Here is a 20,299-nt window from a genome sequence, read left to right on the forward strand (position 1 = left end):
ATATGAGAAAGGTGTGAATCGGGTTTCACATGATCAATGTTTATGGAATCCATGCAGGCTGGCACAGAGGAGGTCATTCTGTAGGAGTTACCTCATTATGTGGGCTCAATGTATGTCCTAAGGTTGTACAACCAAATCGATGTCAAGTATATTGGCCCCTTCTTGTAGATGAGTTGGAGATACCTCATTATGTGAGCTCAGTGTATGTTCTAAGCTTCAACAACCAAATAGTTGTCAGGATATTGGCCCCTTTTTGTAGATGGGTGTGACCTGTGCTTTTTTCCAAGCACTGGGCATAGCATTTTATTCCAAGGGATCTTCAATGGATTATATCTAGAAGAGGGACTGGGCTAATTCAGCCACAAATTCAGTACAGAATCTGATATGGATTCCATTGGGCCCTGGGGCTGTGTTCGGTTTTAATAATTTCAGCTGTTTCGACAGAAATCATATCAGCTGTTGCATTGCATTGCAAATGGTCTGTGTTTGATTACCATACAATGGTGCTGGATCTATTATTATTATTATTATTATTATTATTATTATTATTATTATTATTATTATTATATTCTCTTAATCATTCTTTCAGGTGCTTGGACATGAAGTGGAATCAGCAAGCAGTGACAGTGAACCGGGAAGGTATTGTGCAGTTTTTTTTGTGTATCTACATTTTCATTTTGTGTGGGGTTAGTTTTGCAGCTTCATGCTGTAAGTGTTGCAGTAGAAAACAAGGCTGTACACTTGGTGCACAGAATACCGAATGCTAGCGACTGGTGCCCATAATGTTCACACATTGTGACGCAACCAGCCAGGTACTCCTGTTCCATGAACAGCAAGCATTCCTGTAATTAATTAGTGTCTGTAGGATAGGGGAACATGTACAATTTGAAATTTCTGACACGAACCTCTGGAAAAATTGTGAATCTCTGTGAAACTCTTGAGGAATAGGCATTGGACTCTGCAGGTTTTAAGCCTGTCATCGTTTAGACATACGTGGATAACACTTTTGTAGGACAGCTCCATGGTGAGGAGAAACTAGTCAGTTCTTGGACTATCTGAATTCTGTTCATGGGAACATCAAATTTACAATGGGGCTAGAAATGAACAGGTGCCTTCCTTTCTTCAATGTCTCTGTTCACTGTAAAACTGACAACACCGTGGGACATGGTGTCTTGTGCAAACTGACTAGTACAAGTTTTTCTTTACCTGTGAGCGGGAAATCTGCCAAGACCAGTTGTTTTGCAATATACTTGTTCAAGGGCACATATGATTGCTGATAAGGACTATCTACAGGGAGAACTCGAACACCTCAAATATGTTTTTGAAGATAATCTCTCTCCACCATGAAAGATCCAAAAGAATCTGTATCTACATTTTCATGTACATGACTACTCTGCAATTCACAGTGAAGTGCTCTTCATATTAAAATCAAAGGTGAGTACCCCACCTCAGGAAGCTGAAGAGGAAAGATTAAAGTCCGTAGTCTTCCTACTATTCATAGGGAATCTTTCTTCTAAAGTAGTTTGTATTCTATCTCAACATAGAGAAGGCTACTTTTCGGCCAGCACCAAAGATAGCCATGGCCATCGGCTCTATGAAGGATGACTCGATTCCAAGGATGGCAACCATATATAAGATTGTCTGTCTGTGAGGTTTACCAAATAGCAGATGCATGCTATGTTTAGTTCACAAACATAGTGTGGAACATCAACACTGTACTTGCCTGCTACAGTCTGATAAATATACTTTGACCGAGCATTGTATACAGGCAGCTGCTACAACTGATTGCAAAAACATCCAGATTGATACACCTGTTTCATGCTCCTGGGATTCAGTTTTCAGGGAAGCTATTGAAGTACATTTGAAAAATGATTTAATTAATCATGATGATGATTTTAGCTTGAAAAAAATATGGAGTCTGGTACAGGTAGTAGTTAGCTCTCACAGGCATCGGTACTATTCTCAGTTTGACCAGAATTGTGAAACAACATCTTTCACAGTGGGGTCACAGTAGCAAGTATCTCTGCCCCACATGGGCATTTCTTCCACAATGATTCACAGTGTATTGACATGCACTTGGCTCATTCTATCAGGATGAGGTGGACAAGAGCGCTTAACTGTCAGTCTTTCTGTTACACTCAGATGATGACTGAATGGAATATTAGCAGCAAACAAAATTTGGTTGCAACTGAATTCTGAAAGTGTTACGGATCTCAGGTAAAGCTGTTCATCCGTTGAGACCAGAAGATACATGAATAAATGTTGGTTGCACAATTCATAGTCTACTCATTTGTGAGTTAATTTTAATTGTTGCTGTGTTTTAATGATAATTCATATCCACAAATCATATTCATAATCATCACATCTTTGGAATAGACAGGGTGTCTCTCCTAATGGCCATCAGGCACATTTTCTCTGGTGTTTTGGCAGATATTTACAGTTTTGTTTTTGCAATGTGTATCTGGAGTCAGTCCAAACAAATACTGCTCATCACATATTGCATGTGATGTGTCAGCAGAAAACGTCACTTTGTGTCTCAGTGCAAACAGAATTATTTTTAAAACAGAATTTTATGTGCTCATTTGATACAGTGGTCCCAGTTTAGTCTAGTGCAATATTTATTTAGTCAATTTACACTTGTCAAAACAATCAGGGGCCAGTTGAGGTATCTAAGTTCTCAAGTATTGTCATTGGCAGAATGAACTAGAATGGTTGATGTTTTTCTTTTGGTTCTACAGAGTGGAGACAACAACATTATGGTAACCGAGATAGTGGTAATAATGGAAAGTTACTGCAGAAGCGTTGGTGTTGACTTGTGTTTACTCTATCAAACTACACAAGTACTTGGGTTCAGATAGTGTAGTGAGCTGGTTGTGCAATGCGACAACAACATGACTTACCCGAAGCTATGGCATGGAGAGCCATAGGACGGATGGAAGTGGGACAGACACAGAGGGAGGTGGCTGTAGGTACTGGAGTGTCCCGGAGTGTAATTTCCAGGACCTGGATGCGATTTCAGACAACAGGAACCATTAGAAGGAGGCAAGGCCAATGTTATCCATGGGTACCATCAGCAAGAAGTGAGTATTATCCATGGGTACTATCAGCAAGAAGTGAGCATTATCTCCAGTTAACAGCTGAATGCAACTCAGCTTCCACACACTCTCCAGGCATCAACAGGATGCGCAATATCAACACATACAGTCCAAAATTGCCTGTGGGAATGTGGCCTCTATGCATGGAGGCCTACAGTATGTGTCCCATTAAAACCACAACACCGTTTATCCCACTGAAACTGGATGGAGGAACATCAGGATTGGAGTTGTAATGCATCGCGCCAGGTGCTGTTCACAGATGAGTCAAGATTTTGTGTTCAGCTGGACATCGTAGTTCCCTCCTCTGGAGAGAACGTGGAACTTGGAACAATCCTGCTTATGTGCAGGAAACAATACCATATCATAGTGGTGGATGAACAGTGTGGGCAGGAGTCAATTCTGGCCTATGTACAGACCTCTATACCTGTTCAAAATGGCGCTTTGACTCCTCAGAGGTATAGAGACGAGATCCTTCGACCTTTTGTTGTGTCCTACACTGGTGCCATAGTAGATGCCTTCCTTCTGGCAGACGATAATGCTCGTCTCCACAGAACTACACTGGTGGACAACATGCTTGAAGCTGAGGGAATTGAATAAATGGAGTGGCCAGCTTGTTCAGCGGACTTAAACCTGGTTGAGCATATCTGGGACGCACTTGGCAGATGCATTGGAGCCAGACCAGCACCTCCTACAATGGTTGCAGAGCTGGATATTGTACTCATGGAAGAATGGTCAAATATCCCTCAACAGCTGATTGATAACCTCATACTGTCCGTGACACGCAGCTGTGCAACTGTACTGGCCGTCTGAGGTGATCACACGCTATATTAGAGGGCAATGAGAATGGCTGTTTCATTATTACGGTAGCCCCACAGTGCCTCGCTCTACATAAATGCCATGTAAACCTTGAGTAAAGAGTTGAGACAGCAAAATATTGCACTGTTTCACACACCAGTTACAATTGTAACCGTGAATAAAATGTGTTATCATATGTCTATTGTGTTTGATATCTCACCTTATCCCCTAATTGTTGTATATTAAAAGGGATGTTAAAAGATGAACCATAATATGTTCTTCAGCAGTGGCTTGGTAGTGCTGCAGCACGGTGGTAGCAGTCAGTACAGGCCAGAACGGTGCTGTCGTTGCTGGTGTAGTGGTTATATATCATGATTTAGTGTTGCCATTAACACATATTGACAAAATAAATATCACACTAGACTAATCTGGGACTGCTCTATTGACTGGACACACAAAATACCGCTTTAAATATCATTCTGTTTGTAATGGGAACAAGCGAATGCTTTCCAGCAATGAGCATTGTCTGAAATACATGACGAACAGTATTTGTTTTGGATCACTCCAGCTACACATTGCAAAAACAAAACTGCAGATATGTGGCAAAACACCAGAGAAAATGCACCAAATGACTCTTAGGAGAGACAGCCAATGTAAGTATATTCTGACCTGCTATGCGCAGTTGAAGATACGTGGCACTCAGTCCCTGTTCAGAAGGGTGAGCACAACATGATAAGAGACAGACCTTCAGTCTTGAAAAATAATCATTTGGAGTGTAGTTTTTTTTTTTGCCTTGATATTCACACAAAATCATCGAATCCATACGTGCCCACATCTCCCTTCAACCACCCGGGCACACATGATTGTTAACCTCTAAAACATAGTACACATGCTCAAAAGTCTATAGTATTTATATTATTATGCCCCCACATATTATAGACTGAGCATATATATTTGACAGCTTGATATAATACCCTTTAGAATGATTGTGACCATTTGGAAGACTGAGCAAGGTGGCGCAGTGGTCAGCACACTGGACTCGCATTCAGGAGGACGACGGTTCAATCCTGCGTCCGGCCATCCTGATCTGGGTTTTCCATGATTTCCCTAAATCGCTTCAGGCAAATGCTGGGATGGTTCTTTTGACAGGGCACGGCCGACTTTCTTTCCCATCCTTCTCTAATTCGATGAGACCGATGACCTCGCTGTTTGGTCTCTTCCCCTAAATCAACTCAACTCAACCCAACCCAACCACATGAAAGCAACTTTATCATTTATGAAGCACAAGCATTGTCAGTTAAGGCAAAGAAATGAGAAGGTTGGTAAATGGAGATTGCTTTGGAAAGTCTGTAGCTTTTCTTCCATTTATTGGTGATATTTCTTTCAAGTTAGCCAGAATCCTCCAGAAATTTCAGATTAAAGTGGTTTACTGCCCATTGTCTAAGATTCTGAACTCGTTGGATCATTTAAGGATGACTTGCATTTGCAGGAGACTGGAACTTAAAAAATACCTTAGCAGTGTGGTATAGCTTACGTAGGCCAGACCACAGATGCCATTTAAGAATGTTGCACTGAAGACCAGCACTGCACTCAGCTTTTACAGCTATTCAAGTCTACTATTGCTGAGTGTTGTATGGTTCAGTGGAATATGATAAAACAATAATTTTGGCCACAACAATGTCATTTTGGGACTCAGCTATTAAAGAATAAAATATGGATGACAGAGAATCTGATTAACTGTGATAGAAAAACACTTGATTAACCTACCTTAATGGTGACAAGCACTTTATTGTAAATACAAAAGTTACTATTTATATGTTCACTGATGTGAGAAACATTAAACAAATTTTGAAAATTCTGTCAAATCCCTGCTGCTGAGGCTATGTTCCTCTTACTTGGGAAAAGGACATGTGGTACACATGGACAGAAGAACTATGGGAAAGAAATACAATGAGAGTTGGAACTGCGATGAAGAACAGGATAGGCTTGCCTAGACACATAATAAATCATAAACTAAAGAAAGGAGAAATTGTGGTGTCACCGCCAGACACCACACTTGATAGGTGGTAGCTTTAAATCGGCCGCGGTCCATTAGTACATGTCGGACCCGCGTGTCGCCACTGTCAGTGATCGCAGACCGAGCGCCACCACATGGCAGGTCTCGAGATACGGACTAGCACTCGCCCCAGTTGTATGGACGACGTAGCTAGCGACTATACTGACGAAGCCTCGCTCATTTGCAGAGCAGATAGTTAGAATAGCCTTCAGCTAAGTCAATGGCTACGACCTAGCAAGGCGCCATTAGTAACATTGCATGTATCTAAAGAGTCTCACTTGTATCGCCACAATCTCCAGATGTACCACAAGGATGGATTAAAGTTAAGTATTCCAGCAACTACGTACTTTTCTTTATAGCATTCATTACGTATCCTGTTTCAGACCTCACGCCATCCTGCTTTAGCTTAGCGCGTGCCTTTCGGCTTCCTCTCATTGTGTCTAGACTTTCTTGTCTAGACACAACAGAAATGACATTTTGTCGCCAAGGACACATTATCTGCTTGAAATGCAAAGACAAACGTGATGTACACATGTTATCAACCCAGCATAAGATGACTGGTTTGCATGTCAGTGTAAAATCCAGGAGTGGATATGCTGAGATAGTAAAGCCAGACGTTGTATTGGATTACAACTTGTCTAAAACAGGTGTTGGCAGAGGAGACCAGCTGATGAGTTACTATCACTTCCAGTGAAAGACTGTAAAATGGTGTAAAAAGATTTTCCTCGATATGTTTATGAGGGCAGTTGTGAATGCCAACATTATTCACAATATCAAAACACCAAAAAAGTGTGCATTAGCAAATTTTATCTGTAAATTAGCAAAGCAGTTGGTTCAAAAAGGAGGAGTGGAACCAAATGAAGACACACTTTCTGCATCTGGAGTTTCAACTGCAGACAGACTCACAACACATCATTTTCCTGAGAAACTGTGACCAACAGAAAAGAAAACAAACCCAGCTAGAAGATGCGAGGTGTGTTGGGAACAAGGGAAAGCTGCAGGAAAGGTAGTGAGGAAAGAAGGCAGATACTACTGTAAGCCATGTAACACAGGCCTTTGTGTTCCCAAGTGTTTTTAAAGATTTCATACCCAAGTGGAGTTCTCTAATTTTTTTAAACTGAGAAAAAAACAGTTTACTTATAAATGAAACCTTTAGTATTTCCTGCTGACAAGTGATTTTCAATCAATAGCCTATACCATTCCCTATGACTTATGAAAATTCTGTCTACTTCGGGGAAAAGTAAAAATGCTGAAAAACTGTATCTTTAGAGTAATATCTACAAATCCCTGTATAATTTATTTGTGCTAAACGTATACATATTCATAAAGAGGAAGGATGGAAGTGGATTAGTAAATTTATTAAAAAATGTCAATTGTAGCAAATTTCCTCAGGATCTGGTTATTAACTGGATTGCCGACCCAATAGACTCCAACGTGTTAATAATTCCCTCCCCGTATCAGTGATGCAGTGCATGCTTCGGGCTGTTTGGCTGGACTTCGGCGTATCCAGGTGTGACCATTGATGTGATGTAACAGGAAACATGATTCACCTGACCAGTTGACACACACAGTGGACATCATCAGTGTGTATGTAGATACTGAAATTACGCTTTGACATCTGCAAAGCTTTGAAGGTGACTCTGAGTAGCTTCATCTCCTTCATTCCTGTTATTGTTTTCTTTTGCTGTCTTTTATTTGGCATATTTACTTTGGAATTCTTCTTTGCACTCGTGGCAGTAGTTTGTTTATCCATCTGCAATGATGAGTGCAGCTGCCATGCAAATGTGTGTATTGCAATAGTATTGGGTAGTTGTAATGCTGTAATAGAAGATGTTGACAACTTTTTTTTATGTTGGTTTCAATTGCTAGTAGTACAATTATTACTACAAAAACATATTTTGTAAGTATGCATCTACATTAAAAGAAAATTAAATTTCTTGGACTGACTAATTTCCTGCTAAAATACAGCAGTTGTATGACCTTGCTCTGATGTCACAGAGCCCTAAACTATCTGTCATATGCTTTGGACCTTAAGACGTACATTTTCCGAAATGCCTCATTAACAAATAATGTTAAGTGAAAATTGTTTTCCCCAGATCTGAGAGCTCCAAAACCCGCATCTGGTGAATGCAAGTACAAATTTTTATTAGTCTTGGTTGCAAGAAATAGGCTTTCCACGATATCAGTCTCATTTGATATTGCCAAATTTCCATTGCCCTTCCTTTTAAAAGTGTTGAAAATTTCTGCAATACACAATACGCTGCCCTGCAAAACTGAAGGAAGATTTAGTACCATATCATATTAACTACTCAGTGGAAATGAATGAAAGGGTGGGAGCATGTTGCCAGTGATCTCCCAGTTCTTCCCAGAAAGCTGGACATCACATGACGTGACTATAATGCAAAATGGGGCCAGCACAAAACACGAGACAGTTAAAGGAATGAGGAAAAGACAGTGTGTGTCAGTTGACAAGCAGTTACAGTGCACTGTGGTGGTGTTCTTCATTACAACATGGCCCAGATACAACATTTAGGTGACATCAAACATGGAAGAATTGTTGGGAAACTGGGAGAACAAGAAAGTGTGAAACATGTAACCCAGGAGTTTGGTATTGTGCACATCAATGTTTCACTTGCATGGCGAGCATTCCGAATCGCAGACACTGCTGACAGGAGAGGAAGAGGTTGACCATTGTCAACTTCAACAACAGATGGCAACTAGGTTGTGCAACAGGCAGGAATGGACCCCATATCAAATAAGGCATGCAGTTCCAACCATTGTAAGTAGGACTGCAAGGCTTCCAATCTCATGCTTCACAGTGGCTCAGTGTCCGCATGGAGATGGCCTCTTTTCTCGATGATCAGTATATTGTGTTCCGTTGACACGTGTGCATCAACAGCACCATTTGTGATAGTGCCAAAGGCTTAGTGACTGGAGCAGTGAGGAGTGGGATCATATGCTCTTCTTGGATCAGAGTAGATACAGTCTGAGTAGTGATTCTGGACATACACTTGTACGGGGAGGAACGGGAACATACGCTGAAGAGCCAAAGATACTGGTACACCTGCCTAATATTGTGTAGAACCCCAGCGAGCATGCAGAAATGCTGCAACACTTTGTGACATTGACTCGACTAATGTCTGAGGTAGTGCTGGAGGGAATTGACACCATGAATCCTGCAGGGCTGTCCATAAAGCCATAAGAGTACAATGGGGTGGACATGTCTTCTGAACACCACGTTGCAAGGCATCCCGGACATGCTCAATAATGTTTATGTGTGGGGAGTTTGGTGGCCAGCAGAAGTGTTTAAACTCAGAAGAGTTTTCCTGGATCCCCTCTGTAGCAATTCTGGACGTGTGGGGTGTTGCATTGTCTTGCTGGAATTGCCCAAGTCCATCGAAATGCACAACAGACATTAATGGATGCTGGTAATCAGGCAAGATCCTTACGTATATGTCACGTGTCAGAGCCATATTTAGGTGTATCAGGGGTCCTATATCACTCCAACTGCACACACCCCACATCATTACAAAGTCTCCGCCAGCTTGAACAGTCTCATGCTGACATGCAGGGTTCATGGATTCATGAGGTTGTCTCCATACTTGTACACATCCATCCACTCAATACAATTTGAACTGAGGCTCGACCACCCAGGCAAAATGTTTCCAGTCATCAACAGTTCCAGTGTCAGTGTTGACTGGCCCAAGTGAGGCGTAAAGCTTTGTGTTGTGCGGTCGTTAAGGGTACACGAGGGGGCTGTCGCCTCTGAAAGCTCATATCAACGATGTTTCATTGAATGGTTAGCACGCTGACACTTGTTGATGCCCAAGCATTGTAATCTGCAGCAGCTGGCAGAAGGGTTGCGCTTCTGTCATGTTGAGCAATTCTCTTCAGTCGTCATTGATCCTGTTCTTGCAGGATCTTTTTCCGGCCGCAGGAATGTGGGAAACTTGGTGTTTTACCACATTCCTGATGATATACTCATGAAATGGTTGTAGGGGAAAATACTCACTTAATCACTACCTTGGAGATGTTGTATCCCATCGCTTGTGCGCCGAGTATAACACCATGTTCAGACTGACTTAAATCATGATAACCTGCCATTGTAGCAGCAGTAACTGATCTAACAACTGTGCCAGATACTTGTCATCTTATATAGGCATTGCCAACCACAGCTGCATATTCTGCCTGTTTACATATCTCTGTATTTGAATATGCATGCTTGTAACAGTTTCTTTTGCACTGCAGTGTATAATGCACCCATGAACGTCGTTGACCATTATTGTTTTGATAGTCCAGTCCAAGTCCAGGAGTTATGGTGTGGGGAGGCATAGTGTTGTATGGGCATACTTTTTGTGTCTGACAGTGATTCGGATTCCTGCCTGGCGTGGACATGGATATGTCAAAGGTGCTGGGGCTGTGAGTGGCAGCTGTGGGCTGCCATCATAAGGGGAGCCACCACCAAGATATGCACATCACATGGTGCAACCCAGTGGCGGCTGTTTATCGCTGAGCCAGTAGTGCGGTCTCATGTCTCATGGCGTGAGTCATTGCTCACTGTACTTTGTAGCTATTTGTATCTCGCCATTGTACAGCTATCCTGACACAGTTTGTTTCCCAATCTTGAGTGGGTTCTGATTTGGAATTGTTGTATTTCTATGCCAATGTCGCAATTTGCCTTAAAAAATTATGGAGGTACATACAAGCTTTTGTAACTATCTCAGCGTTCTAACTTTAAGTAACAATAGATTCCTAAACACTCTAAAAACAGAAGACATTATTCTGAAAGCATTTTCGACAATACATCGTGCGCGAGAAAGTCGGTAATTAAATATTCTTTCCTCCGACCTTGGTAACTGTCCAGCATATGGTTTCCTTATATTTGTGGTCAATGGAAATGCCTCGTCCGCAACTAAAACATATGGTGTCAAATTTTCTCTTTCTGGAAGAGATTCTGGGGGAGGAATGTTTATTTTCCGTTAACACTTTATGAGACGAAGTGTTCTTAAAAACTCCTCCATCTGGTATGTGGCCCTGACAACCGACATGTACATATTGAAAGCAGTAGTTTGTGTCTACAATAGCCATACAGACGGAGCTAAATGTTTTTTTTGTAATTACTATAATCACTTCCAGTATTGGCAGGACATATAATTTGCCCATGTTTGCCACCTATGGTTCCTACACAGTGAGGGAAGTTCCACTTCACTTTGAAATTTCTGGCAGCATTATTCCATTCCTGTGTACCATTTGGAATCTGAAAAGTAAAACGTTAACATTACTTTCCCTATTTTTGCAGAATGAGGACACAGAAACAAGAGATGAAGATGCAAATCAGCCTTCTGTAGAAAATGTACCTCAAATACCAACTACATCTCATGAGGAAACACAGCGAAAGAGAATTACTAAACCCAAAAAGAAAAGAACAGCTCAGGAAATGGAGAGAGATATTCGAGTTGAGGAAGCTTACCAGATTTTGAAAACTGTTACCAACAGAGATGGGTGGAATGTGTATGGAGAGTTCATCGCCAATGAAATGAAAATTCTTCCCCGGACAACACAAAAGTATGCGAAGTGTATGGAAATGTGCTATTCAAAGCAGCATTCGGGAAGTATGAGAAGCAAACTCCTAGCATCGCGTCATTTCCCATTGTCGTATCGGAAGAAGTGCAGAAATAAGCTGTCCAGAAGCTAACTGAGAAATTATATAAGTTGGCGATGATACTGGTGATAGTCAAGAATTCGTTGAAGTACCAGGTACATCAGAAGATCTCCATCAATTTTTGCGATTTAAAAAATAAGTGTAATACTTTGTACCAATTAATTAATTTCCATTATAACATACTCAAAAATGAAAATAACAAATTATTTGAATAAAGTGAGTATTGAATGTTGTGCACTTGTTGTTGTGGTCTTCAGTCCAAAGACTGGATTGATGCAGCTCTCCATGCTACTCTGCCCTGTGCAAGCTTCTTCATCTCCAAGTAACTACTGCGACCTACATCCTTCCAGATCTGCTTAGTGTATTCAAGTCATGGTTTTCCTCTATGATTTTTTTCCTTCGCACTCCGCACCAGTACTAAATTGGTGAATCCTTGATGCCTCAGGACATGTCCTACCAACCGATCCCTTCTTCTACTCAAGTTGTGCCACAAATTCCGCTTCTCCCCAGTTCTATTCAGTACCATCTCATTAGTTACATGATCTACCCATCTAATCTTCAGCATTCTCCTGTAGCACATTTCGAAAGCTTCTAATCTTTTCTTGCCTTAACTATGTATCGTGTATGTTTCACTTCCATACGTGGCTACACTCCACACAAATACTTTCAGAAAAGACTTCCTAGCACTTAAATCTATACTCAATGTTAACAGATTTCTCTTCTTCAGGAGCACTTTTCTTGCCATTGCTAGTCTATATTTTATAACCTCTCTACTTTTACCATCATCAGTTATTTTGCTCCCCAAATACCAAAACTCATTTACTACTTTAAGCGTCTCATTTTCTAATCTAATTTCCTCAGCATCACACGACTTAATTCGACTACATTCCATTATCCTCATTTTGCTTTTGTTGATGTTCATCTTATATCCTCCTTTCAAGACACTGTCCATTCCGTTCAGCTGCTCTTCCAGGTCCTTCACTGACTCTGACAGAATAACAGTGTCATCAGCAAACCTCAAAGCTTTTATTTCGTCTCCATGGATTTTAATTCCTACTCCAAATTTTTGTTTTGTTTTCTTTACTGCTTGCTCAGTATACAGATTGAATAACATCGGCTGGCCTGAGTGGCCGAGCGATACTAGGCACTTCAGTCTGGAACCGCGCAACCACTACGGTCACAGGTTCGAATCCTGCCTCGGGCATGGATGTGTGTGATGTCCATAGGTTAGGTAGGTTTAAGTAGTTCTAAGTTCTAGGCGACTGATGACCTCAGAAGTTAAGTCCCATAGTGCTCAGAGCCATTTGAATAACATCGGAGATAGGCTACAATCCTGTCTCACTCCCTTCCCAACCCCTGCTTCCCTTTCATGCCCCTTGACTCTGCACTGGTTTCTGTACAAATTGTAAATAGCCTTTCGCTGCCTGTATTTTACCCCTGCCACCTTCAAGATTTGAAAGAGAGTATTCCAGTCAACAATGCCAAAAGATTTCTCTGAGTCTACAAATGCTAGAAAAATACGTTTGCCTTCTCTTAATCTATCTACTAAGATAAGTCGTAAGGTCAGTATTGCCTCACGGGTTTCTACATTTCTACAGAATCCACACAGATCTTCCCCAGGGTAGGCTTCTACCAGTTTTTCCATTCGTCTGTAAAGAATTCGTGTTAGTATTTTGCAACTGTGACTTATTAAACTGATAGTTCGGTAATTTTCACATCTGTCAACACCTGCTTTCTTTGGGATTGGAATTATTATGTTCCTCTTGAAGTCTGAGGGTATTTCGCCTGTCTCATACACCATGCCCACCAGCTGGAAGAATTTGGTCATGGCTGGCTCTCCCAAGGCTATCCATAATTCTCCTCCTGGGGCCTTGTTTCTACTTAAGTCTTTCAGTGCTCTGTCAGATTTTTCACGCAGTATCATATCTCCCATTTCATCTTCCTCTACATCCTCTTCCATTTCTATAATATTGCCCTCAATTACATTGCCCTTGTATAGACCCTCTATGTACTCCTTCCACCTTTGGGCTTTCCCTTCTTTAGTTAGGACTGGTTTACCATCTGAGCCCTTGATATTCATACAGGTTGTTGTGTTTTCTCCAAAGGTCTCTTTAATTTTTTTGTAGGCAGCATCTGTCTTACCCTTAGTGATATATGCTTCTACATCCTTACATTTGTAAGCCATTCTCACTTAGCCGTTTTGCGCTTCCTGTTGATCTGATTTTTGAGACTTTTGTATTCCTTTCCGCCTGCTTCATTTACTGAATTTTAAATTCAATACTTCTTGGGTTACTCAAGGGTTTTTACTAGTCCACGTCTTTTTACCTACTTGATCCTCTGCTGCCTTCACTACTTCATCTTTCGAAGCTAGCCATTCTTCTTCTACTGTATTCCTTTCCCCTATTCTTGTCAATCGTTCCCCATTGCTCTCCCTGGTACTCTCTACAACCTCTGGATCTGTCAGTTTATCCAGATCCCATCTCCTTAAATTCCTACCTTTTTGCACTTTCTTCAGTTTTAATCTACAGTTCATAACCAATAGATTGTGCTCAGAGTCCACATCTGTCCATGGAAATGTCTTACAATTTAAAACCTGGTTCTGAAATCTCTGTCTTACCATTATACAATCTATCTGAAACCTTTCAGTATCTCCAGTCTTCTTCCATGTATACAACATTCTTTCATGATTCTTAAACCAAGCATTAGCAGTGATTAAGTTTTGCCCTGTGCAAAATTCTACCAGGCGTCTTCCTCTTTCATACCTTACCCACATTCCATATTCATCTACTTCTTTTCCTTCTCCTTCTTTTCCTACTATCGAATTCCAGTCCTCCATTCCTATGAAATTTTCGTCCCCCTTAACTATTTGAGTAATTTCTTTTATCTCATCTTACATTTCTTCCATCTCTCTATCATCTGCAGAGCTAGTTGGCATATAAACTTGTACTACTGTGGTAGATGTGGGCTTCATGTCTATCTTGGCTACAATAATGCGTTGACTATGCTGCTCTTAGTAGCTTATTCAATATTGACCCTAGTCCTGTATTAGCCATATTCGACTTTGTATTTATAACCCTGTATTCACCCGACCAGAAGTCCTGTTCCTCCTCCCACCATACTTCACTAATTCCCTCTATATCTATCTTTAATCTATCCATTTCCCTTTTTAAATTTTCTAACCCACCTGATAAAGTGATCTGACATTCCACGCTCCGATCCGTAGAATGCCAGTTTTGTTTCTCTTGAAAATGATGTCGTCCTGAGTAGTCCCCTTCCAGAGATCTGAATGGAGCACTATTTTGCTTCCGGAATATTTTACCCAAGAGGACGCCGTCATCATTTAACCATACAGTAAAGCTGCATTTCCTCGGGAAAAATTATGGCTGTTGTTTCCCCTTGCTTTCAGCTGTTTGCAGTACCAGCACAGCAAGGCTGTTTTGGTTGATGTTACGAGGCCACATCAGTCAATCATCCAGACGCCCTTGTAACTTCTGAAATGGCTACTGCCTCTCTTCAGGAACCACGCGTTTGTCTGGCCTCTCAACAGATACCGCTCCATTGTGGTTGCACCTACTGTACGGCTATCTATCGCTGAGGCATGCAAGCCTCCCCACCAATGGGATGGTGCATGGTCCATGGGAGGGGGGGGATGGGGGGCGCTGTTGTTTACACTTTGCCCATTGTTTTATAGCGCCGATGTGATCTCCTACGAGCCAAAGTGATAAGCATCTTAGAAACATGGAAAACAAGTTTCACGCCATCGATCACTACATATAAATGCTTCATTTTTATGGTTGCCACTGCACCATTGCTATATGAAGCCAATCCCGGAGCCAAGTTAAGGTATTTGTTTTGAGAAGTATGGCCTAACAAGACATTTAAACCGCTAGATGAACTGGAACTAATGCACGAAGCTTTGTCGCATGTCACTGCCGAATGCTGGCGGTATACAGGCCGGCGCGTCATACAGAAAGCAGTGAAAGTGCGGCACTTGGATAGCTTCATGACTTTCATTGTTGATAGACTCGTTATCAATGTGGCAGATGACAGTTCCGGTACTGAAGTATATTTATCGGATGCAAATATTGAAGGTGTTCAGAATTACCGGACGACTGACTGTAATACCTTCAGCGGCTTCAATATTTAACTGTACAATGAAATCCCTGCAGTACAGTTTTGAGTCATATATAGCTTGCACAGAAAAGTTGCTCCATGTTTAAGTTAGGAACTTTCAGTTGTTTTGTTTTTAATTACAATATTATGTTAACTAAGAACGAAAGCATGCTGTGGTTTCCGTCTGGTTCCCTAAGAAGCTTGCGGTATTGCTGGAATTTTTGCGAATATTATTCCATTCTGTTTAAAAATTAAATTGCATTCGAAGCTATATTGTTTCTCTGCTTGTCTGTTTTTACGTCTTAACTGCAACTGCTCACATCGCTGCAGCTAGCTGGTCAGTGCTGGCTGAGGTAAATGTCCTGTACCATCGCTCAGTCAATGTACACATAAGACACAGCATAAAATGTATCCTTATTATCGTATTTGACTGTACTCGAGACATCTTGGCTTCCACTCCATGTGAAATGAAATCAAATGAGATTCCAGCAAATGAGGATGAATACATGGTGAATTCTTATGGTGAACACAGTATAGCACGATTTCACAACATAAACGCAAACACAACTGTCTGTCACTGTTCGACTGCCACTATCGACATCGCTCTGACATCACAGTATGTACAGTCGTTTTCAAATTACTGGACTAAAGACATTTTTCCAAACCTTTACATTTATTACACATTTACATCCACATGCAGATTATATTTGTGCATTCAATGCTTTGTATGCATGCCTTTGTTCTTAATCAAAATTTTTATCCTGTTTGGCATAGGTTTTATTAACTTTTCACAGGCATTTTAATATCATTGTCATGGTACCAGATTTCCTCTAGTTTCTCCATGAGATCTTGGTTGGTGGTTATTGTAAATTTCCTTATCCTCTGTTTCACAATAGCCCATAAATTTTCAACTGGGTTCAAATCAGGGCTATTCCCTGACCAGGGCAACACTTTCAATTGCTTTTCTGCCAAGTTCTTGGAAATGCTTTTGGCCTTGTGGCAAGGTGCCCCATCATGCATAAAAATGGCATCTTTATTAGGAAACCACTCATTTATTTGGGGAAAAGTTCTTTTTCAAGGATTTCTTTATATTGTTCATGCCTCATTGTCCCTTCAACAATGTGTAATCTGCCAGGACCTTTCACAGACATCATACTTCAGGCCATAATGGAAGTTGGCTGCTTCACACATTTCTGCACACACTCAGCTTTGAACTTTTCTCCAGGTCTGCAATGAACATACTGGCCACTTTCTTCCCCCACAGTGAATACAGATTCATCACTGGAGCATACCTGAAGCATGTATACAAAATTGCATGTTAGAAAACCTGGGAATAGTAGCATAGGAGACCTCAATAATTCCAAAATTCAAATGTGCATTTCTTCAGTGTCAAGAAAACTCCAGAATTTCAAGCCAAAACTCATAACTTTAGAGATCACACCCACTTAATTTACCATATCATTGCATATACCTTAGGCCATTCCTCACTTGCCCACTCCTGAAGTTGTTTAGCCCACTGCAATCTTTTGGTTTTCTTGGCAGGTGTGATTTCCTGTTTTATCCTTGGTCGGCATGCCCTTAAACTACATCCAAACAGCCTCCTCCTCACTGTCACAGGTGAAACTTCAACAGCCCCGCGGGATTAGCCGAGCGGTCTAAGGCGCTGCAGTCATGGACTGTGTGGCTGGTCCCGGCGCAGGTTTGAGTCCTCCCTCGGGCACGTGTGTGTGTGTGTGTGTGTGTGTGTGTGTGTGTGTGTGTGTGTGTGTGTGTGTGTTTGTCCTTAGGATAATTTAGGTTAAGTAGTGTGTAAGCTTAGGGACTGATGACCTTAGCAGTTAAGTCCCATAAGATTTCACACACATTTGAATATTTTTTCGAAACTTCAGCACGTAAACCTTTCCACTGATGCTCATGTCTGTAGAAGTAAGTTTATGGTTCATTGTTGCAATGTCTGTAAGTCTTCTCATTGTTCTAGGACTGATTTTTCTTCCACATTTTTCTTTCCTGTTTGGCTTGTATTCACCACCTTTCTGCACTGAAAGTTTGATTCTACTGACAGTTTTCTGTGATATTCTCATTCTGTCAGCAATTGTTTGCTGTGTATGACGATTTTCAGCAGGAAGTGCTACCACAGCCGAAACTTTCTGAGGTGTTACACCTTTTGTCTTCCTCATAACCTCACCTTCTTTAGAAAACTAAAAATATCCAAGTTTACAAGCTATATAATGTCTTGTTAATGTAGCAAGAAGTCAATAGAATAAATATAAAGCTGAAGTACACCACAGAAACATAAAAATTTACTGTAAACACTGTTTCATAGCATGTACACAGACAAGTAACAACAACACGATTTGGAGGGAAAATGACGAATGTTACCAACTGTGAAAAATTCAGTGATCTGTCAATTGCTTGGAAGGAAAATTTCGTGGTATCAATCAAACCATTAAAACAAAATTATTACACTTTTCTCTCCTATTTTTACGTCAGAAAACTTAAGAATTTCAAAAATAATCGTTTAGTCTAATAATTTGAACACGTCTGTATAACAATTATACATTTAAACTTCCTTGCAGATTAAAACTGTGTGCCCGACCGAGATTCGAACTCGGGACCTTTGCCTTTCGCGGGCAAGTGCTCTACCAACTGAGCTACCAAAGCACAACTCACGCCCGGTACTTACAGCTGTACTTCTGCCAGTATCTCGTCTCCTGCCTTCCAAAGTTTCTTTCAGGAGTGCTAGTTCTGCAAGGTTTGCAGGAGAGCTTCTGTAAAGTTTGGAAGGTAGGAGACGAGATACTGGCAGAAGTAAGGCTGTGAGTACCGGGCGTGAGTCTTGCTTCGGTAGCTCAGTTGGTAGAGCACTTGCCCGCGAAAGGCAAAGATCCCGAGTTCAAGTCTCGGTCGGGCACACAGTTTTAATCTGCCAGGGAGTTTCATATCAGCGCACACTCCGCTGCAGAGTGAAAATCTCATTCTGGAATTATACATTTAGTTTCATACGTGCTTGTGCTCGCTTCAGTGTAAACCAGGCTGTACTTTGCCACCCAACAACAGGCTTCTCTTCTCATCCTGTTGTTTGTTCTGCCTGGTAGCAGCTCCAGCCGCCATGGTGTCCGCCGTAGCCACCACGATCGCAGCAATAATTCCCTTCAAATATATCACTTTTTTGGCCTCAACGCTGCCCATAAATACATGAAATTTTTTTAAATAAGTTGTGGATGTAGAAAAATATTTGTACAATTGTAATAATATGCATGGTTGCTACACTTAATAGCAACCAACTGACTCATCCACATATGAAACTAGAAAATTAAGAGAAAGCTTCGGCTCAGTAATAAATATGTTTCACAGTCATATTGTCATAGGTGGAGGCTGATCTTCGACAGTCACAGGGTGGTTACCACTTTGAATGTGACAGGCGTGGCGAGACATCCTGCGAATTTTTGAAAACAGACAGATCATAGGCTCAGTTCTGATGGATACATGTTACATCTACGTCCCAATAATAATACCTGACCACATGGAAACTGGTGTCCATGAGGCAGTTGTCACAGCGGTGATTACCAAAGTACAAAAATAACCGAAACAAGTAGAAAAATAAATATTTTTGGTGAATTAGATGAGAAGGAACCCAAAAACATTTACTTTTAGGTAACAATACGAGGGAGGTTTGAAAAGTTCTCGGAAAGGAATAGAAAAAAGAACTTACATCGCTGAAAGAAAACACGAAGGTACTGGACCAATTGCCAGCGCAGCTTAAAAAATTATAGACTCAAAGAGGCTGTCATGTACAAATGGCTAAGAGATTATTTTTCTTGTGCAATAGTTGTAACATCTGTCTTACATCCATAATGCAAATACAGAAAATCTCTGGAAGTGAAAGGAATCTTTTTAAAGTCATCATACCAGCCACACCTCCAGTGAGGCGCTAGCAGGTGGAGTTTTACCTTTAAGTATGCCCTAAAATCGTTACAAATGAGATTGTTTGCTTTCTGTATACAGAATTAACTGTCGGAAAATAGCTGCTAACTGTTGTTCTGCATCAAATAATGAACAAATGAGTGAAGAAAATACATTAACATTTGTAATTTATAATACCTACAAGTACTGAAAAAACCTGCTTTCACTTGTAAAATAATAATTGCTCTAATAAAATTTTCTCGGGTTTCCAGCCGCGTCAGGTGGTTAAAATCCCACGAGCTCTCGACCGAGGTCTCCCCGGTTATTGTCAAGTGGTAAGACTGTCTTACCACTTGACAGTGACCAGGGAGAGCTCGGCTCGGTCGAAAGCTCGTGGGATTTTAACCACCTGACGCGGCTGGAAGCCCGAGAAAATTTTATTAATTCATATCGCCCGCGAAACCATGCATTAATAATAGCGTTGTTATGTGCCTGAATTGGAATGCTTCATGTGATAGTGTTCCATGAATTTTGCTACTTTGAGTGGGACAATATGACGCAGAGGTGTTCATTTTTGGCCTGCTACTGTTACGAGCTCGTCACTAAATCAATTATATGCAAAATGTGTCCATTTCGCACTTTAAATAATACATGTAAACTGACTTCCGTATATTT

General features: G+C 41.0%; 1 protein-coding gene across 8 annotated transcripts in view; it reads left to right on the forward strand.

Annotated features, from left to right (window-relative positions):
• LOC124551113 (zinc finger protein 70-like) overlaps window positions 1-20,299 on the forward strand; it is a 147,433-nt gene that overhangs the window by 107,545 nt on the left and 19,589 nt on the right. For 6 of the 8 annotated variants that reach the window (XM_047126053.1, XM_047126052.1, XM_047126059.1 and 3 more), the window contains one exon: window positions 590-639. In XM_047126053.1, the coding sequence (XP_046982009.1) occupies window positions 590-639 (50 nt within the window). Of the gene's footprint in view, window positions 1-589; window positions 640-11,245; window positions 11,846-20,299 lie in introns of those variants that run through there. The other 2 variants (XM_047126060.1, XM_047126058.1) reach the window with 2 other exon arrangements.

The sequence above is a fragment of the Schistocerca americana genome, chromosome 9, assembly GCF_021461395.2.
Source record: "Schistocerca americana isolate TAMUIC-IGC-003095 chromosome 9, iqSchAmer2.1, whole genome shotgun sequence".
Lineage (NCBI taxonomy): Eukaryota > Metazoa > Arthropoda > Insecta > Orthoptera > Acrididae > Schistocerca > Schistocerca americana.